The following is a 20,341-nucleotide window of genomic DNA, read 5'->3' as shown; positions in this document are numbered from 1 at the left end:
GAGATTTCCGGCGAAGACAACAAGAACGTGGAGATGTAGACTGAATACAAAACCGGCTTGAGTCAGCGCATCCTTTCGGTGTTGGTCTCTGAACGCCTTATCAACCAGTCCTTAGATCGTTCGCAGCATGGCTTTAGTTTCAGACACCAAGCCTGACGGCGAATACGTGGAAGATGCTCATTCGTACGAAGACAAAGCTGAAAGGTCTACCTTTGCTCAGGACCCAACAGAATCTCACCTTGAGCGCAAGACCAAGCTCAAGATGGACTTGTTCGTATTGCCACTTACATTGATTGTATACTTTCTCGCTAGCATGGTATAATCCCAGGACTCAGCCATAAATTTGCTTCGCTGCTAACACTCCACAGGGTCGCAGCGATCTTGGTAATGCCCAAGTCGCAGGCATGAACAAAGACCTGGGGATCACGGCCGCGCAGTACTCCAATATCGGTAGCCTATTTTACGTAGGCTACTTGGTATTCCAGCTGCCTTCCACACTAGCATTGCGATATTTGACTCCGCCAGTCTTGGTATGTGACATCGAAGTTGGCCACATTTATTGCTGACCTTTTGGTTAGGTATTCTTGGCGATGCTCCTATGGGGAGTCGCCACAACGTGCATGACAGCTGCGACTGACTACAGTTCGGTAGCAGGCCTTCGATTTTTAATTGGAGTGGCAGAAGCGGGTATCCAGGGCATGATATTCTTTCTTGCAATCATCTACACACCTAGGGAATTGACGAAGCGCCTATGTTTTTGCTACTCAGGCTCCGCTCTCGCAGGGGCGTGTAACGGGCTAATGGCCTACGGTATCGTGAATAATATCGCGGGCCGCGATGGTTGGACTTGGCAATGGATTTTTTTGGTATGTTGAGATCTAAGATATCTCCCCTTGCAACCGCGCGCTGCTAATCTCTATCGGTGCAGATTGAGGGTGTCATCCCGATCGGCTTCTCCTTCATTATCCTCGTGCTATACCCTTCGACACCTGAGAAGACGCGAAGCATCTTCTTCAGTGCAGACGAAAAAGCGTTCCTCATTGGACGAAGCAGACTGGCAGCGAACACCGGAGAGTACAAGTTTCGCCCCAAGCTCTTCCTGAGCCTATTCGCGGACCCAGTCTTTTGGCTTCTCACGGTTATGTGCATTGGTGGCACATTCACCATAGCTACACTACAGAATTTCCTTCCGGCCATCATCAGAGGGTTCGGCTGGTCTGCGACGACTGCTCAGGCCATGAGCGTTGTTCCGTACGCCATCGCGTTCGTGACGACTAACTTTTGGGCACAGCTCGCGGATCGATTCAATCAACGCGGCTTCATTATCGTTGCCAATATGCTGCTGGCCATCGTTGGCTTCATCGTTTTGCTGACGGTGTATGACCGTGTTCCGTCACTAATTGGCTGCTGCGTTCTGGTCGCTGGCGCGTATCCTGCGACAGCAATTGGCATTGCATACATCCCTACGCTTCTCCCTGGCCGTAAGTTCTTCTACTTCCCGCGCGTCACCAACCTCTAACCAGCATAGACATCTATCGCGCTAGCGGAGTTGCTCTTGTCAACGCATTCGCTCAAGCTGTTTCAATCGCGGCAACTCAAGCCTACCGGAATCCTGCACATGACTATCGCGAGGGCCATATCATCGCAATGTCAATTATGGCTGCATCTGCCTGCGCCACCACGACCTTGAGACTTCTAACGTGGAGGATGAACAAAGCCAAGAACGCTCAAGGCGACTCGCTCGAAGTCGAGGCTGCGAGACAGCTAACAGTTGATGATTTGGGCAACAAACATCCAGACTTTCGTTTCCCGTACTAGGTCAAAAGCAAGTGTGTTCTACGGATGGCTAAAGAGGAGTGCTGCCACCTACAAGGTATTGCGAGGGCGAGAACACACTTACTCGGCAGAGGAAACCCCCAAAATGTCATGTACTCCTAATCAAAGCTGTAGCTACGAATTGTCTAGCTCCCTGATCAAACATGATTTTCTCCTTGGGCATTACTCCGACGTGAAGGGGTTCCATAAGACGTCGTGTAGCGATTTCAGTTCAACGTGTGATTCAAAATCTGCCAGAATCGACGAAATTCAAAGCAACACCAAGAACGACCACAATCTACAAGACTCATTGAATAATGATGAAAAGTCTCAGAGACTTGTATGCCAGGCCTATAGCACTTTCAAAGTCTCGCTCAGTTTGAGTCTGCATTGTTCATGCACGACTCCAATTGTCTGTGCTGCTGCCATGCGAGCTCCTGCGTAAAAGACTACACATTGCGATCTAATCGTCGACTATATGATCTCTTTCGCTGACCACATTGGGCGCCGATCCACAGCTCGTCTGTCCGAGCGTTCTTAGTTTCACAGTGTCTAGCGGACAAGCAGTGTATTTTGGCGTCACTCTAGCGACCGCGTCTCCAATCTCCGTAATCATAAAATCCAACTTGGTAGAGGCGCGAGAATCAAGCGCATTCGACAATTCAGAAACTTCCCCGAAACCTTTCAGCCGCTCTGTCTCAGCGCGTACGGCGGCATGCCCGAGCGTCGGTCTCTCCCAATTTACCATGAGTCGTCCTCGACCTCACTTGCTGGAGCGTCGGCCTGATCCCGTCTTCGCCTATCTGCTGTTTCGGTGCATTTCGGTGCGATTGCGCTCGCCACAGAGTCGGAGCGGTCAGGCTGCCACCGTAAAGTGACGGAATACTTGCGCACTCAGCTTTCTCGAGGCTTGTCCGCTACTGCGGTTTCCGCATTTCGGCTTAGTTGAGCAACTTATTACTCTGCCTCTTGTTGTTTGCCCACTCAAGCGCCGTTGACAAAGCGGGTGAGAACGTCAGTTTCACGAAGGAAAAGATGTCGCCGATTCCTCTGAGCGTCCAACTTGCAGAGAAGCTCTCTACCATCAGTATCGCAACAGCATCCAGAGAGGAAGTCAGCCTTGTTGTGCAAGCGTTTGTGGATACGGTAAGGCTCTGACTCGCTCTGCCACAGCTTGTATCTTGTCTAATTCGACCTCCCAGATCGGCTGTATCCTTATCGGCAGACAGTACCCATCGGTCAGAACCGTGTCCAAGATATTTGGTCAGCCGCCAGGAAAGTCTTTGATCATAGGCGCTGGCTCTCAGCGAACCACAGACTTAGACGCCACTGTAATCAATGGTGTTGCGAGTCATGTAGTCGACTACGACGACATGGTGGATGGCAGCCATCCCTCGGTACCACACCCTAAGACGCGAAGTCACTCTCTTGTTTGAGACATTTACTGACTTGTTATACACTGGGCTGGTAGGTGACTCTGGTTCCAGTAATTCTAGCCCTTGCAGAGGAACTGGACTCGCCTGGTGAAGACATTCTCAACGCCTACATCGCCGGCTTTGAGACTCACCAGCGCCTCTTGCGAGTTCTTTTCCCCCATCACTATAATAACGGGTGGCACCCGACAGCTACTATGGGCACGTTTGCAGCCGCTAGCGCATGTGCAAGCCTGCTGAAGTTCGATATTACGCAGACCGCGACTACGCTTTCGGTCGCAGCAAGTATGGCATCAGGAATTAAAGCCAATATCGGGACGATGGTAAAATCCTATCACGTTGGTTCGTTTCCCGCCAAGCAGCGCTTCCTTTACACTTGCACGAACCATTGACTAACTCACGTCAACGGCGTCTAGGTCAGTGTGGCCGCAATGGACTTCTCGCAGCGACTCTCGTGAAGAATGGATTTGATGCGAACCTAACCGCTCTCGAACATCCGGCTGGCTTCTTTCACGCCTATGACGGTCTGGACAATGTTGATCCTACCAGACTTTTGAGCGACTGGCCTAGAGGTCTGGCTATCGCACGAGGACCATGGTCGTTGAAGCCATATCCCTGCTGTGGCTCTACACACACAGCCATTCGCGTAGCATTTAAACTGCGTAAGGAACACAACCTCGACCTCTCACGCATCCAGTCGATCTTAGTGACGGTTCATGAGGATCGAATCCCGCACACCAATAGGCCCTTCCCAAAGTCCGCACTTGACTCGAAGTTCTCGATACAGTACTCTACTGCCCGAGCCCTTGCCTCGGGAAATGTTCGATTGGCTCATTTCGAGGGGACCGCCTATCTGGAGGATACTATCCAACAGCTGCTTGGCAAAATTACTGTTCAGGCCCGCCCGCAGAGCAAGAATCGAGATATTAGCGAAATCTGTGCCGGTTCTATTCTATTGACTATGGACGACGGCAAAGAACTCTTTGCAGAGCTCCCGGGCTTCCTTGGGCCGGGTTCTACTGCGCCATTTACTGAAGCTGAGCTATGGGAGAAGTTCTCAGACTGTACTCGACTAGGTCTCGATGAGAAAGTCAGCAGGCTACTCTTCGATGAGCTGCTTAAATTGCCACAGCAGCGGAGTCTCAAGGATATACTTTTGTTGTTGGAGCAGGCAAACTTGGCTTAGTGGCGTCGATACAATGGAAGTGTTTACGAATGGCAGTAGTACCTAGTACATCCATATTTCATTCGAAGTTGGAGTCACCCATGCTGACAGTCCGGAACAAGTGGCTTCCGTCCGAGCATTGCATTGCACGACGGAGCACCATGAGACCAAAGGTGTGAAGTTAAGCAGTAGGTTCTACGCCACTGCTGAGCCAGTTCTACAAGCTGTTCATCTTGAGACTTGCTTACTGACAGGTATTATGAAAGCCCTAGAAAAGAGGGCATATCGGGCCACAGCTGTTCTGCAAATTTGAGGTGGGAAAAGGCTACTCCCTTGGACTCCGTTGTTTCATCCACTTTGTTCAACGTGTCCATCGCTGCTCGAGAATCACAATGTTTGACATCTGGAACAAGGTGACTGCAGTCATCCGTCCGTAGTTGCCGATAGCTTGAAACCTCTAGGAACTCCATGTTGGAAAAATCCCTCAGGGTCATACCTCCTCGCGACGCTTTTCATGAAGTGCACATTCCTCATCCCATAACTGCTCAACGCATCCTGAGTGGCATCCGCGTAATTCATGTAGATAAGATCCAGATCTACTCCGGTTTTCACCGCGAACTGCTGGATCTGAGCCGCCATGGCACTCATATACTGATGGGCGATGGCAACCATCGAGGGATTAGTGTCGGGATCTAAGGCCACACCGCCGGTCCATATGATGGCGTTCTCGCCAGCGAGGCCATCGGTGATCATGTTTTCATGTCCTTCGTGTTTGCTGATGGTCGAGTAGTAATTCGGCAGAGGCTGGAGGAACATGAATGTCGAAAAGTTTTCGCGTCCGACGATATGGGAAAGTGTTTCCACGTAGGCATTGTTGAGGTCGACGCAGAGTTGCATCAGCGGGATGGAAGGCTTGAATGTAAGTGTGATGCCGGCATTTCTAGACTTGAGTTATTGATTTGATGAGATGGGGCTGCGGGACGGATGCTAACTTGCCTTGTCCCACCGGGGAGTTCAGAGTTCGATGCTGAGGATGCCATGCTTTCGAATTCGTCGGCGCTGGAAACGGCTGGGATGGATTTGATTCGCCTCAATGCGGTGCTGTTGGCATCACCCATCGTGTTGACAGCAATGGTGGAGATGATAATGTCGGCACTGACAGTGCTGTTAAAGGTATAATATACGACTAGTGCGTCGTTAGCCGAAGACGTCTCATCGAGATTGACAAAGTCGTGGAGACTGCGAAGGACCTCATCAGAGTGATCGATGGTCATAGATCGTGAGCTGTACGAGAGATCTTTGGCCGGCAGAGGATCCACGTCGAATCTGGTGACGATGCCAAAATTGGACCCGCCGCCCTTAAGAGCCTTCCACAAATCGACATTATGGGTTGCATTGGCGTTGGTGATTGTGCCGTTGGCGAGGACCACTTCGTAATTGCGTACAGAGTCGCAGGCGAACCCTCTCCTTCCCATGAAAAAGGTGAGTCCGCCCCCAAGGAGAAAGCCTCCAACGCCAACGCCCCCATCGCGGCCCCCTGGAACAGTTACGTTCCATGCGAGGAGGTCTGTATATACTTTTCTCCAGCGAGCACCGGTTTGGATCATGGCAACATTGCTTGCTTTGTCGAATGTGGACGCATTCATCAAGCTCAAGTCGATAGTAATCCCATTCTCGATGTTACTCGCTCCAGCTGAGTTATGCCCGCCGCTTCTAACGGCAATATGTCCATCTCCAGCGCCGGTGTACGACCTCTGCAAGGCCTGGAGGCCGCTAGCCACTTCCTGAGCGTTCCGTGGAATGAAGAGACACCACGGGTGCAGACGAGAGTTGAGAGCCCACCAGGTATCGATTTGGGCCTGGTAGGCAGTGTCGGTGGGAAGTAGGAGGCGATCCGCAAGTCCGGCCTGGGCGAGGGCATCACACTGCAGATTTCAGGAATAGTCTCGAGAAGTTTTGATGGACGTACAAGAGGATTTGTTGTCAATGAAGTGGCATTCCATATATGATTCGGAGCCGTCGCAAGACTGGACGAGCAGACAGCCATGGAGATGAGACTTGCAATGATGAAAAACATGTCGACTGAGAGACAATGCGTAAGCGTTCTTAATTCGCAGCTAAGCAGGCATCTGATGAGCAGAATAATATATAGCCAAAGGCTTCGCACAGGGGGCTAGCGTCAACTTCCGGGGGTGGGCTGGATTAGGGGGCCAAGAGTAGGAGGAACAGTGAAGCCTAGTCTCGGCTTTGCGAACGATGACGAGGCTGATCTCGTGGTGGCATTGCTGGGGCCCGAGGAGCCCGAAACATCGAACGCTCGCTGACGAGTGACTATAGTATCGTTGTCTGTTGAGACACACTGACCTGAAGCATACACAAGGACCACCTGCCACTATGATCGCATTGCGGTGAGTCAAGTACTGCATATTTGTACTACAACGCCCATGCCGACTCGGACATCATGTAGGGCTCCACAAAAGTCGCCATCGCACCGGCTTCCCTCCATTCAACTTCCAAATCAAACTCTTGAATCACGGTATCCCAATCCTGGTCCAACATAGGCAGGTCGCCTTCCGCAATCCCAAATCCTACGTCTTTCGCGACAGAGCGCGTGGGCTGTGACTGCTTGGAAACTATCAAATCGGCAATCTGGTAGAATTTCTGGCAGATGTTATACAGCTTCTGCGTCGCGGGAGTGTGCTCGACGGCGGGCTTGATGGCCGAGACGACGGACGAGAGCAGAGCCAAGTCATTGGCCGATGATGTCGCGATGGTGTGGCCTACGATCACGATGAACGAGACGAACGGGACGATGGAAACGGTCCTGATTCATCATTAGCACAAACGCCATCACGGTTGATGCTCGCGCGACGAACATGTTCAAGAACAGGCTCCACCAAATCGGCTTCTTGCGCATGACCCTCTCGCCTACTTGGACGAGCGCAGTCAGAGACTTGCGAGCCGCATCGACGCACTCATCGCAGCATTGGAGGGGATGAGGCTTCTGCTGAAACGGTGGGATGATACGGTAGACGATGGTCAGGTAGCCATACGCCATGATGTCCAAGATGCGGAGCCCTCCTTGGAATGTCAGCTCTCCTTGTTCGGGATCGCCATGTTCGGACTACCACGGTCAGTACATTAGCATTCTCAACCGAAGGGGACTCGGCCTGCGTACTGTCCTAAGAGCTTTCTGCATCTGCAATATCCTGCTCGCGAAACTTTGTGCTCGCTCGACACGTACGGACAAGGGCTGCTGTTGGGCGGAAATAGAGAAGAGCTGCAGATGAATCTCTCCAGCGACGGCAGTCCACTCGATGAAGGCGGCGTACATCCTGTTCAAATCATCAGCTCCTATCAAATGCCATCGCATCACGACCACATACAGCCCTGGTATTCCTGGATACTCCGCTTGGAAATCTGGACGGTCTGCGGCGACGTCGTAGTGGTGGATAGTCGGCGTACGGCCATTCGTGAAAGCCATGCCTTTGTCGAAGGCGTATACGTGCCAGAACAGGACTCGTTTCTTCGATGCCTCGTGCCCTTGGAGATGGCTTGGCATCCTATGAAGACCAAGATCGAGGCACATACGAGCGGCAGCGCTGACAAGACGCCATGCGATTGTACTGCGGCCTGTCTTCGTGCAGAAGACTCCCTGCAGCGATTATATGTCAGTCCGGAGCCTACTAAGGGGGCCATAGTGAGCTCTCACCAACAGTGTAATGGCACGACAAGCGTTGATCGAAGGTTCTAAACATAACCTCAAACATTGACACGCAGCGTCGGCATTCCCACTCAGAAGTCTGATAATCGACTCGATATCCGCAGCACTTACCCCTACTTGCGCGTAATGTTTGTTATCCAAGTCCAAGAACAAGTACAGCAAGCCGATATTGACGATGATCCAAGTCCAGAGCGAGTAAGGCTGTGTTGCAAAGTACACACTCTTGCAGCTTTCAACAAACTCCTGCTCATCGACGAAAGGTACGTCCGCGAAGAAGCGCTGCTTCTCATTCTGAGCGAGGCGCAACAGCTTCAAGACCGGCTGTGTCGGGGCCAAGGGTAGGTCCTCCAGTTCCGGATAGCGAGGAGTCAAATTCGTGCGAGAGAAGTCCACAGACTCTGGCGCGACCCGCTGAGTAGCATCGACGTCTTGGAGCAAGTCATGGACAATCGCTGACGGCATGCTAGGAACTCTGTCGTCGGTGTTCGCTCCAAATGTCCCTTCGAGCGTGTCGGCAACGTGCTTGACATGTGCGTTGAAAGAAGAGTCTCCTTTATAGCCCTCGAACACGGCAGATACATCAGGATGGTCCCCGCTTATATGAGTACTCGGCGAGTCTTGGGGAGCTGCAGCGGGAGATGGGCCATTGACATGGGATGTCTTGCTGTTCTCGACAAGCTGCCGCATCTCGATCTGCAATTCCCCAAGCTGTCGACTGACGTTCTGCATTGCTTCATCATATTGCTTGGATAGTAGCACCCGCTGCCGCTTCTCCGGTGCCTTTCTCGTAACACGGCATTGTGTCTTGGCCGTCACGCAGCTCGAACAAGGCGAACCACGATCGCATTTCGTCTGGTGAGTGGGTCAGACTACTGAGTACAATGCATTGGGACAAGCTGATTCACCTTTCGGGTCTTGCAGTTGTCACACTACTCGCATGGTCAGTGCCTTGAACAGACATTCTGCACAAAATGGCGCCGCTTACAGCAGGTCTATCCCTGGTTGGCTCCTGTTCAGAAGCCGAAGCTCTTGGGGCAGGCGATGTGTCCATGCTGTCCGGGTGTCCGGGGACTCAGAGATGCGGTTTCCGCGAGAAAACGAAAGAGATATACCACTTGATGTCCATGCCGGGCCCCGAGGCCTCCGCACGATCCTCTCCAGGCAGCTAAGTTCAGCCGCGCCTGGGCTTTAGCGCCTCCTGGATTACCGCTTTAGGAATGATCAACCACAGCCCTGGTAGCACTGTCGAGGACCATTTCAACACCACGAACGATGATAGATGGAGGACGAACCCACAAAATCGACTAGATGCTATTAACAACTACCTGTGCTCAGCCTCCGAAAGACGAACAACCCAGCCAGGCTGCAACATTTCTTCCAAGCCTTCAATCCGAGCCTCAATCAATAAATACACATCCATCCAAGACACCCAGCATGTCCCTCACATACATTGTCCACTCAACCCACCAACTCTCACACTCTCCCCCAAACCCCATCCCTCCAGCTCTACATCCACCACACGCTTCACGCCATGCCAACCCTAATCACCGGCCTCCACGACTCAGAAGTCCGCTGGTCCAAATTCAAAAACTCGTACATGTACAACGACACATACTACCTCCGACGCACAAAATTCGTCATCTATCAATGCGCCACGACGGCGGTGGGGGTTTGTTCGGGGATGGCCGGGCAGGGGATACATAGTACGCTGAAAACTGCACTCGTGCAATTGCTCGAAGCTGACGGACATCCCTGCTAGAATACAACCACACGGCCACCTACACGGAATCCCTCTCCCCGACGCTCTCCGTCACCACAACCCCAATCATCGCGGTCCTCGCCCTGAACATCGCCTCAGCCGGCCTCATCGGCACGATTTTCACGCCGGCCATCTTCTTCGACCTCTTCTGGCCGGAACGCTGGGAAGCGTCCAGAATCCAGAATGCATGGAAATACGCCGCAGCCACCAGCTCCCTCCTACAACTCGCAGCCGCGGTGGCCTTGACGGTCGTGATGGGCACGGGGCATGTCGACATCACGGCGGGGAGTGATGCGGAATGGGAGTTGGCGAGGGCGGTGTGGAGTGATGGCTTGTATAACTATGATGGCGGGCTGGTGGTTGCTACGGTGGTGTTATCGTGGATTGGGGCGGTGTTTACGGTTTGGAGGTGAGTGGTTAGTCGCACTTGTTGGTTAGGGCATGCTGACGTGGCGGTACAGCACGGTTGTCATGTGGATGGCGTACTGGCATAATAACAAGTACGGCCCCTTTAATAACCATATCGCCAAGCGGAATGAGAGTAGTGGTGTGGTGACGGAGGAATCGGAATTGGCAAGGACGGTGTGAAGCTCAAGCTGAGGAGACGGAGCGACGAATGGTGCCTTTGGAGGGTAGGGTTGATGGCCTTCGGCACAGGAATCTTTGCACTCACCAGACTATCTCTCACTCAGGCCAAAGATGGCCAGGCCAATTATCTCTTGTGTTTCTCCGTTTCGTGGTCGATACTCTGAGAATATGGGCACGACGCGGAGCTCAACGAGTTTTAGGCTTATTCCGAGGACTGGTGGAACGGAACTTACTGCTGATAGATTGCATCTTCAAACGACAGGAAGGCAGTGGTGTCGGAAATCGAGGCATAACGTAGCACGCTCACCCTCATCATCATTGCCCCACCGACAATGTTGTGGAGAATCGATGGACAAAGTTTCAGACTGATAGGTTTCTATGATAAGTGATACGACTTGCTATCTCCTATGGTGCTTCGTTCCGAGTAAACAACCTCGAAGCCAAGTTCATACAATCAGCTAGACTACTCTCGCTTTTGGTTTACCTGTGCTTGCGGCAGAATGTTGCAGTGCCGGAATCTGATACTTCCCTTCGAGTCCAGAGGTCCCACATGTTGGTCGCAGGTCCGAAAATCAGATCACACACCTGGTGGTGGCGGGACCTTGTTGGATGTCAGTCTGATAACCACTTTCAACCTCGACGTCTCGTCCAAACTTACCGCGCTGTAGCTTCCGCCTCCAGCACCTGGTGGCGGTGGTGGAGGTGGAGGATTGGCGTCGTCCGGTGGAGGCGGTGGGGGAGCAGAGCCGTTGGTAGGCGTCTGAGACTGTCCAGCCGTCTGAGTATAGCCTTGCATGTACTGCGCCATCATCGCAGCGTAGCCGCCGTATGCAGCATAGGGATCGGCAGATGGGTTGGCAGCGTAGTAGGCAGCCCATGCCTCGTACTGCTTCATCTGCTCGGCCGGGTCACCAGTTTGAGTCGGGGCGGCAACTGGCGACTGCGCATCGCCGTATCCCTGTTGTCCATAGCCTTGACCGTAGTTTTGACCATACGCACCGTAGCTGCTGTCGCCATTTCCGCCATAAGCCGAACCTCCGCCGTAACCGCTGCCTCCGCCGTAGGATCCAGAGTTCTGGCGATCGCCACCACGGTTGTGATAGCCACCACGGTCTCCGCCTCCGAAGCCGCCACGGTTTGGTGGGCCTCGGTCCTTGAAAGCTTCGTAGGACTCCTTGACAGACTCGAGGAGGGACAGACACATCTCCTTGGCCGAGTCGACCATGGGTTGCTCTGGGCCACTGCAAGATATTAGCCAAGTCAAATCGATGGGTCTCACCGGTAACTTACGCAACGTGCAGATACATCTGCTCATCGCTCTCACGGCCAGTCTCGTGCTCAAGGAAGCCGCTACCACGACCCTTGATCTGGACACGGCAGCGAGTCTCTTGCTGGATGTGCTTGACGTAGCTGCCTCCGGAGCCAACGACCTGAGCTCGCAAGTTGAAGCCTGGAATCGGTTCGAGGTCGATCGGGATGCGCTCCTCAGGCCACTTGCGACGACCCAGATGATCACGCTCGACCTGTGGCTGCTCCTCGCGGGTCTTGCGGAATCGGCGCTCGTCGATGAGGTTGGGCAACTCCTGCTTCATGAGCTCTTCAATCTTCTCAACAGCTTTCTCGAGGCCGTCCTTGGTAGTGCTGGTGACGTGGAGGTAGAGCGGTGGGTTCTGAGAAAAGTCAATGCCGGGTCTTTACCATCTTTCCGCATTACATACCTGAGGAGTGGCCATGCTCTTGTCCGGATAGTAGTTCCCGCGGGTAGTGACATCTTTAAACAATCAGTGGATCGGTTCGGACCTAAACAGTCAAAATCTTCGAGCGAGCATGGAAGCGTACCGGCGCCAGTTTCATCTTTGATCTAAATGTCACAAGTCAGGTCAGCTTATCTCAATCGTGGTGGGTACCGGCGGCAGAAGCTGGCAACGCTAATGTGTAAGTCAAGAATGTCCTCAAAAGTGTGTATATGACAAACCCAATCCTGTTGGTCTAGGGTTTGCTGTATGGACATGGGCGATGACGACGGGTCGCCTAGGAGTATCAGTGGGCAACGATAACAAAGTGAATATTTACCATCTTTTGAGTGCTGCCCTTGGTCAGCGTGTAGCGGTTGCGGAGGTCGTTGACCTCGATGTCCCGGATGAAGTCGCCATCTTGCTGGTAGATCTCTGCGTTTAGCATGCCACTCGGAGCAGGATCCTCGGATGGGGACTTGGCAGCGCCGGAGTTGGTAGCGGGGCTCTGAAAGAATATTAGTATATATACTGATGGATTTCATGTGCTGTGCATGTGACTAACCTGACGAATCGGTGGGACGTCTACCTGCTGAATCGGCTTGCTCTTCTGGATTGACGCATTGATTCTGGCAGCTGCCTCGGCGGCTCTGGCGGCAGCGTCCTTTGCCTGTTGTGCCTCGCCACCCGGACTCTCAGTGCTCTTGATCGGGGTGCGTTCGCGATCGGTGGTGCGGTCTGCCGCAGGGGTGCCTGGAGAGCGTGAGCGACGGTCGTCGCCCACATCGAACCTCGAGCGGCGGGCGGGCGGTTCTGCAGCGTCGGTGGGACCGACGTCGAAGCGCGATCGCTTGCGTGGCTCCGGCGCGTCCTCGGCCATGGTGGTAGAGGTGGCGGTGGTGAAGAGAGTGTGTGGGTGTTGGTAAGCTGTGATGCTGGCTTCAAAGCAGAGACTTGAAGATCGTCGACATGAGGTCGGCAAAGGCAAAGCGCGTGAGTCAGCAAAGCCTTGGCGTGGACTCAGATGTGGGGAACTTCTCAATCGCGACCTGCGTCTCGGGCCGATGAGCGGAAGAAACATGTGAATCATCTGAGGCCAGTCATTCACCTCACCCATATCCTCTGGAGCTCGTGACAGATACCGCTCTCCTCTGCTCAACACTGCTGCTCAACATGGCGTCGAAACGAGCAGCCCGGCTCCTCAATGGTCAGCTCCAATCCCTCAGCAAACCCCAGTTGACCGCCCAACAAGCCTGCAAAGCCCAAAGACAAAGCAGCAGTGCAACGAACGCCATTGCATACAAGGTAGACATATGTAACATTGCACCATATCACACGCAAGTCCTTACTGTTACAGGCCCTCCACCGGCGCATCTCCCCCCTCCCAACAACCCCCTCCACCTCCGCAATCTCCCCAGCAGCAGCCGTCTCTTCCATCCTCTACGAAACGCCCATCCCGACCTCCGCGCCCAAAACCGCCCACATCCTCAACTGCCTCGTGCAAAACGAACCGGGTGTCCTCTCGCGTGTCTCAGGAATTCTCGCAGCCCGAGGCTTCAACATCGATTCCCTCGTCGTCTGCTCCACCGAAGTCGCAGACCTCTCGCGCATGACCATCGTGCTGCAGGGACAGGATGGCGTCGTAGAGCAGGCGAGACGGCAGTTGGAGGATCTGGTACCGGTGTGGGCTGTTTTGGATTACACGCAGGCTCCGTTGGTGCAGAGAGAGTTGCTGCTTGCGAAGATCAGCATTCTTGGGCCTGAATACTTCGAAGAGCTCCTCGCACATCACAGGGAGATGACGGGCGATATGGATCCACCAGTACTGCAAGATACCGAGGGAGAGCCTTCAGCTGCAGACGAGACGGCACTCCGAGCAGAGGCTGGCGCGGATGTGGATTTCCATCCAAGGAATCTGGCCCCCTCTGAAGCTCTGCGATTGAAGCACCAGCATCTCGAGACGATCACGTATCTGACCCATCAGTTCGGTGGCAAGGTGTTGGACATTAGCACGAACAACTGCATCGTGGAGTTGAGCGCGAAGCCCACGAGGATTGACAGTTTTATGAAACTGATCAGTCCATTCGGTATTCTCGAGTCGGCACGAACAGGTGAGTCACATCATAAGCACAAGTCTAGTATAAATCCAGTTCTAATATCAACATAGGTCTCATGGCCCTCCCCCGATCACCGCTGTCAGGCGAAGAATCAGAGGCGACCAAGGAGGTCGAAGATGTCCTGGACGCCGCCGCATTGCCACCGTCATAGTCAATGTAATATATGGCAACATCTGAAGCTCCTTGATTGAAGGAATCTGTAGCATAAGCGCACGGCGTCCATGGGGTTACTGGAGAACGTGCGCCTGATTCGGAAAATGGCGGTGTGCTCTCGCGAGCGCTGATTCTCGCGAAATGTATTACAGAAGAAGAATCATGAAGAACTTTTTACTCGTGCTCTTTACGCTTGTACGCTACAAAGACATCAATGTCCCATCCGGTCGTGACCGACCATCCCTTCAAATCCTGCCCTTATTCACAAAAAAAGCCTCAAACGCACTCGTCGCCGCCCACAGCCGATTCTCCGCCTCCTGGAACACCAAACTCGCCGGACTATAAAACACCTCATCAGTCACCTCCTCCGGATGCCGTGGCAGACAATGCATGAACTTCCACCCTTCCTTCGCGCCGCCCCTCTGCGCCAGCTCTTTCGTGACTTGGAATCCCTCGAAAGCCTTCATCCGCTTCTTCGACTCCTCTTCTTGACCCATTGACACCCACGTATCCGTGACGAGAACGTCGGCGTTCTTGACGGCTTCTTCCGGCACGTTGGTTTCGGTGAGTTTGAAGGAGGGGGAGGTGGAGGTTATGATGTCGCGCATGAAGGGGGGGATCGAGTAGCCTTTGGGCGTGGCTACGGCGATTTCAACGCCGAGTTTGGCGGCGCCGATGGCGAGGTCGAAGAGGACGTTGTTGGCGTCGCCGACCCAGGCGATTTTGAGACCTTCTAATCCGAGGGTGGACGTTGCGCTGGAGGAGGGGAAGGCTTCGAGGAGGGTTTGGTAGTCTGCGATGGTTTGGAGGGGGTGGTAGAGATCGCTGAGGGCGTTGATGACAGGGACGGAGCTGTGCTTCGCGAGGTTGGCGACGTCGTCGTGGGCGTTTACGCGGGCGACAATGCCGCCGGTCATGCTGGAGATGACCACGCTCGTGTCGTAGAGGGATTCGTTGACGCCGAGTTGGATGTCTTGGGACCCGAGGAACATTGGGTGGCCGCCGAGCAGGGCGACGGCTCCTTCGCTTGAGACGCGGGTTCGGGTGGATCGTTTGGTAAACATTATGGCGATGGTTTTGGCGAGGAGGCTGTTTTGGAGGTGGGTGGGGATTTGCCCGGATTTGACGCTGGTCTTGTACTTGGAGGCATTTCGGACGAGTGTGGTGAGTTCTTGAGGTGTGAGGTCACTAATGGAGAGGAGGTGTCGTGGACTGAAGGGTGAGGTTGCTGGTTGTGAGGTTGTCGCTGGAGAGACGGAGTAGCATCGTTGTGGGTGTTTGAGAGTCTTGAGGCATTGGGCGGAGGGCCTGAGGAGCCGTGGGGTGGCCATGTTGGGCGTCTTTCTCTTGTTCGAGTAGAGTGGGGGGTTGCAGAGTGGGTTTTATATGCCAATGGCTCAGCAACGGCAAACAGAAAAAAAGATGATATGGAGTGTCGATGACTGGTCTGGAGCTCTCGTGGCTCGCAGCTCCACCGATCCACATCCACGTTCGGCAGTGAAATGTGGGGGGGGGTGGGCGGGCAGTGATTGGCGACGACGATGCCGACCGACGGCGAAGGCGAGGAACTGGCGCAGCTGCACACGCACTCCCTCACCAAGCTCAGGCACACGCATCATCTGACCTGCGCCATTCCTCCGACACTCCTCTTTCCTTTGATCTGTATTTCATTGTTCCTCGACTGCGAATCCTCCCCCAGCCCATGACCCGATCGTACCGTTGACGTAGTGCGCGACCGATAAGCCGGATACGGACCACGACGACGACGACGACGACGACGACGACGACATCTCCCACCATGGCCGCCAACGGCGAGCCTGCCACCCCCAGGCATCCACAAGACGACGACGAACGGACACGAGACGACGAACCCGCGAGCGAGACATCGCCTCTGCTCCCGCCGAATCAGGCCGAAAACAATGACCAGAGCCAGCCACCGCGAGGCGCAGCTGCGACATTACTGCGCTCTCTATCCCATTCGAAAGGAGGCAAGAGGCGATGGCCCAGCTTAATAGCGTTGCTGCTGCTATGCATCGTCGCAGTCCTCATAATCGTGTTCGCATTCGTCGCTCCGAGCGCAGTGGAGTCATACGCTCAGCAGGCGGTCGTCTTCGAGCCCACAAGCCTGTCAATAGACTCGTTCCTGGACGATGGAGTACGAGCGAGAGTCCAGGGAGACTTCAAGATGGACTCGAGCAGGGTGGAGAAGAAATCGGTACGAGATCTCGGCAAGCTCTGTACGTGGATCGCAAGCGAGGTTGAGACAGGCACGAGTGAGATGGAGGTCTCGCTGCCAGAATATGGGAACGTCGTGCTGGGCACGGCGCAAATACCGCCGATCAAAGTCTCGATCCGGGATGGGCATGCTACCAAGGTCGACTTTTTGAGCGACCTACAGCCCGGCGATGTCGATGGAATTAGGAGGATCGCCAATGACTGGATGGACGGCCGGCTGGGCCAGCTGCGAGTGGTCGGCAAGGCGCAGGTTCCTCTCAAGAGCGGCATCATAAGTTTGGGCAAGCAGATGGTGCAGCAGGAAATGCTGTTTGCCAACGATGACATCCCATCGATGCCTGGATACAAGATCAAGAAACTCAACGTCCGCGAAGTCGATATTCCCAGCGGCAAGGGCATGGCAGCAGATGTCTCACTCAAAGTCGAGAACGAGTACCCTGTTGAGTTCACCGTGCCTCCGCTTGGGTTTGGCATTCTGGTGGACAACTGCGAGAAAAGCGACGACTTGATCATGGTTGCTGATGCTCTGACGCAAGAGATTGCAATCTTGCCCAAGGCGGACGTCGAGGTCAACGTGACTGGAACCGTTCGCCACTTGCCTTCCGTCCTCACACAGGCATGCCCAGGAAGCACGAAGTCGCCTTTGGACATCCTCCTCGGCAGATACATCCACGGCGAGGAGAACACAGTCTACGTGAGAGGCTCAGACGCACCGTCACTGGATACCCCTCGCTGGGTGTCTGACCTCATGGCCGACATTACCGTACCAGTCCCTCTCCCGGGTCGAACATTTGGCCATCTCGTTCGGAACTTCTCCCTCACCAATACGCATTTCAGCCTGCCAGACCCACTGGCAGAGCCTGGCACGCCCGAAGGCAATCCTCGCATCAGCGCAAACGTTCGCGCGATTGTTGCATTGCCTGAGGAGATGAACTTCAACATCTCTGTCGGCAAAGTCAGGGCCGATGCTGATGTGTTCTATAAGGGCAAGAAGCTTGGTCGACTAGACTTGAGCAAATGGCAAGATGCAAACAGTACTCGTATCGACTCGACCCCCGAGGAAGGTCCTGCCCTAGCGGTAGAGAGTGAAGTGAAGGACGCACCACTAGAAATTCAAGATGAGGATGTCTTCACAGACGTGATTCAAGAATTGATCTTTGGCAAAAGGACTGTCATCATGAAGATCCAGGCCGAAGTGGACGCGGGAGTAGAGACGGCGTTGGGAGAGTTTGCCATCAACAGAATACCCGCAGACGGCCAAGTGCCGATCAAGCGTAGGTCACCATCCCTACCGCACGCATTGTCTGATATCGCGAAGCCAGACTACTGGCTGCAAGTTGGATAGAGTAGATAGGCTAAGCATATGCATTGTAGCGATTTCACGACCCCATGAACCCGGCAAAAAGCCAACCGACCCTCCTTCAAAACTCCCCAGCAACATCACCAACGGCGTCAACCCCAAGCTCGTCGACCTGAGCATCCTCAACACCACAGAAACCTCTCTCCTCATCGGCGGCAAAGTCAACATCACCAACCCCACCGCCTACTCCGCGACAATCCCCTACGTCGACATCCACATCATGAAGAACGGCTCCCTCCTCGGCCACGCCACCGCCTACAACCTCTCCATCCACCCCGGAAACAACAGCTACCTCTCCGTCGAAGCGACCTACGACCCCCTCACCCTCGGCGGCCCCAAAGCCAAAGCCATCGGCCGCGAACTCATCAGCCAGTACATCTCCGGGTGGAACACGACCATCACGCTCCAGATGCATGAGGAATCGTTCCCGGGAAACCCGACCCTCGGCCGCGCGCTCTCGAAGTTCCCTGTCGAAGTCGCGGCGCCGCATCTTAGCGCGCCAAAACGGCCTGATGATGGTGATGATGATGAGGATCCTGATGACGAAGATGACAAAGCGACGCACTTTATCAAGGACGCGACTATGCATCTTCTAACTTCCACCGCCTCCTTCACCCTCCTCTCGCCCCTGCACCACTCAACTCTCTACATCACTCACCTCAACGCCACGGCAATCTATCACTCCGACGACGTCGGCCTGATCCTCTACGACGAGCCTTTCGGCGTGCCCCCCGTGGAGGAGACGCCTGGGGGCGAGGGATTCGAGACGCCGCGGTTGCCGGTAGAGTGGAGTCTGGGGAGTGTCGGGTATGGGGCTGTTAAGAGGGCTTTAGGGGGGACGTTAAGATTGGCGGCGAGGGCGGAGGTTGGTGTTAGGCTGGGACGGTGGAGGGAGGAGATTTGGTTCAGGGGCGGGGGTTTGGGGGTTAGGATTCGGTTGTGAGAAGAAGGGGGAATTCGACAGGGGATGTTGTCGAGGAGGTCGAGGTTTACTTCGTAAAAGGGGGATCGTGAACGGCGATACAGGACATAGGTATAGGAAGTTCGGGCGGTGGGATGTTCCAGAGGGAGTCGGGGGGAAAGATGTATGTCATACATTTTGACGAAGTTACGCTGGAAAAACCAACACAGAATAATACTATTTTCCGGTCCTCGCAGGTGTCATGCTCCTCGCCTCAACCTCCCAGTGCTTTGTGCCACTACAACCCGAAAGCTTTGCACTTCGAAGCTCTCGACAAGGTGGGTCACCGAACATTCACTCGCCCTCGCCAAGCGACCTAGCGTCATTCCGTGACTCCAACACTACAAAAGGAACCCACCATGCCAACAACAGTAAGCCACTCCCCTCCCCTCCCCACCCCTCCACAACTCACAACCCCAACCCCTCAAATCAAAAATAAAACTAACCCCCTGCCCCCTCCCCACAGCGCAGCCAAACCCTTGCCGCCCGCGTCTTCGCCATCCCGGAGATCCTCGAAACAATCCTCCTCTCCACAGGCTTCTTCGAGCTCCGGAACTGCCGACGCGTCAACTCGACATTCAAGGCGACGATGGATGGCTCGGGGAAGTTGAGGCGGAGGTACAAGGTCGAGAGGAAGAAGGCGAGGCAGAGCGAGAGGAGAGAGAGGAGGGCGAGAGGAGGTGGATGAGGGGGTGGAAGGCGATGATCCAGACGAGTGGGAGTGTGATGAGGGAGGGGGGAGAGGGTGAGGTTGATGATGGCTGGAGGGGATGAGCTGGGTGCTTGAGGGGAATGGAGGTCGTGCTTGAAGGCCTTGAGCGATGCTAGACGGAAGGTATAGGTCTGTCTACTAACATGTACCATTCGCCGTTAGCACACTCAATCGTCGAATCCAACAAACCTGACAGAATCCTCCTGACTTGAAGCTCACTATGATACTCCATCGCAACCTCCCCCCTCACTCCCAACAGACCAAACATAAACTCCCAAACTCCCGGAGACCCACAATTAAAACGCACCTCAACCAGTGCAACCACAAATCCATACCATACCACGCCTAACCTATCACACTGCACAGGTTTATGCATGCAAAGTACAAAAAATGCAGACAAGCATGCCAATCCCTCGCTCTCGCAGCCAATGCACGAAGGATTCCTCGATCCTCTTTGAGTTGCCCGTTTGGAGCTTAGGGTTGCTGTTTTGGCTGTTGCCTTCATAAGCGGGTTAAACGTAGACATCAGGAGAGATAATAAGCGAAGCGATCTTCGGGTGGAGGTCTTGAGGTGTGAATATAAGAT

At 54.2% G+C, this 20,341-nt stretch overlaps 8 protein-coding genes across 8 annotated transcripts; 5 read left to right on the top strand and 3 right to left on the bottom strand.

Moving 5' to 3' along the window:
• Nucleotides 1-127: 127 nt before the first annotated feature.
• M409DRAFT_36679 (uncharacterized protein) lies at nt 128-1,519 on the top strand (the record flags this gene model as incomplete). The annotated part of the gene is made up of 4 exons (XM_033810595.1): nt 128-316; nt 369-530; nt 579-866; nt 929-1,519. 4 exons carry the CDS (start codon nt 128-130, stop codon nt 1,517-1,519), a joined length of 1,230 nt encoding a protein of 409 aa, XP_033667877.1.
• Nucleotides 1,520-2,850: 1,331 nt separating this feature from the next.
• M409DRAFT_54745 (uncharacterized protein) lies at nt 2,851-4,434 on the top strand (the record flags this gene model as incomplete). Its single annotated transcript, XM_033812810.1, has 4 exons — nt 2,851-2,961; nt 3,018-3,212; nt 3,287-3,590; nt 3,665-4,434. 4 exons carry the CDS (start codon nt 2,851-2,853, stop codon nt 4,432-4,434), a joined length of 1,380 nt encoding a protein of 459 aa, XP_033667876.1.
• Nucleotides 4,435-4,836: 402 nt separating this feature from the next.
• Nucleotides 4,837-9,188, bottom strand: M409DRAFT_23030 (uncharacterized protein; the record flags this gene model as incomplete). Its single annotated transcript, XM_033806604.1, has 9 exons — nt 4,837-5,358; nt 5,406-6,338; nt 6,949-7,237; nt 7,290-7,537; nt 7,592-7,748; nt 7,800-8,068; nt 8,249-8,989; nt 9,043-9,066; nt 9,123-9,188. The coding sequence occupies 9 exons, from the start codon at nt 9,186-9,188 to the stop codon at nt 4,837-4,839; spliced, it is 3,249 nt and encodes a 1,082-aa protein (XP_033667875.1).
• Nucleotides 9,189-9,668: 480 nt separating this feature from the next.
• Nucleotides 9,669-10,484, top strand: M409DRAFT_23029 (uncharacterized protein; the record flags this gene model as incomplete). The annotated part of the gene is made up of 3 exons (XM_033806603.1): nt 9,669-9,840; nt 9,897-10,305; nt 10,358-10,484. The coding sequence occupies 3 exons, from the start codon at nt 9,669-9,671 to the stop codon at nt 10,482-10,484; spliced, it is 708 nt and encodes a 235-aa protein (XP_033667874.1).
• Nucleotides 10,485-11,061: 577 nt separating this feature from the next.
• On the bottom strand, nt 11,062-13,097 carry M409DRAFT_23028 (uncharacterized protein; the record flags this gene model as incomplete). The annotated part of the gene is made up of 7 exons (XM_033806602.1): nt 11,062-11,085; nt 11,143-11,725; nt 11,775-12,154; nt 12,203-12,255; nt 12,324-12,345; nt 12,558-12,725; nt 12,783-13,097. 7 exons carry the CDS (start codon nt 13,095-13,097, stop codon nt 11,062-11,064), a joined length of 1,545 nt encoding a protein of 514 aa, XP_033667873.1.
• Nucleotides 13,098-13,390: 293 nt separating this feature from the next.
• On the top strand, nt 13,391-14,485 carry M409DRAFT_23027 (uncharacterized protein; the record flags this gene model as incomplete). The annotated part of the gene is made up of 3 exons (XM_033806601.1): nt 13,391-13,522; nt 13,575-14,328; nt 14,385-14,485. The coding sequence occupies 3 exons, from the start codon at nt 13,391-13,393 to the stop codon at nt 14,483-14,485; spliced, it is 987 nt and encodes a 328-aa protein (XP_033667872.1).
• A 247-nt stretch (nt 14,486-14,732) lies between these two features.
• On the bottom strand, nt 14,733-15,818 carry M409DRAFT_23026 (uncharacterized protein; the record flags this gene model as incomplete). Its single annotated transcript, XM_033806600.1, has 1 exon — nt 14,733-15,818. The coding sequence occupies one exon, from the start codon at nt 15,816-15,818 to the stop codon at nt 14,733-14,735; it is 1,086 nt and encodes a 361-aa protein (XP_033667871.1).
• Nucleotides 15,819-16,285: 467 nt separating this feature from the next.
• Nucleotides 16,286-19,025, top strand: M409DRAFT_66480 (uncharacterized protein; the record flags this gene model as incomplete). The annotated part of the gene is made up of 2 exons (XM_033816956.1): nt 16,286-17,996; nt 18,097-19,025. The coding sequence occupies 2 exons, from the start codon at nt 16,286-16,288 to the stop codon at nt 19,023-19,025; spliced, it is 2,640 nt and encodes an 879-aa protein (XP_033667870.1).
• Between the last annotated feature and the right edge of the window lie 1,316 nt (nt 19,026-20,341).

Source organism: Zasmidium cellare (genome assembly GCF_010093935.1).
Source record: "Zasmidium cellare ATCC 36951 unplaced genomic scaffold M409scaffold_17, whole genome shotgun sequence".
NCBI lineage: Eukaryota > Fungi > Ascomycota > Dothideomycetes > Mycosphaerellales > Mycosphaerellaceae > Zasmidium > Zasmidium cellare.
This window is presented reverse-complemented; position numbering and strand designations above follow the sequence as displayed.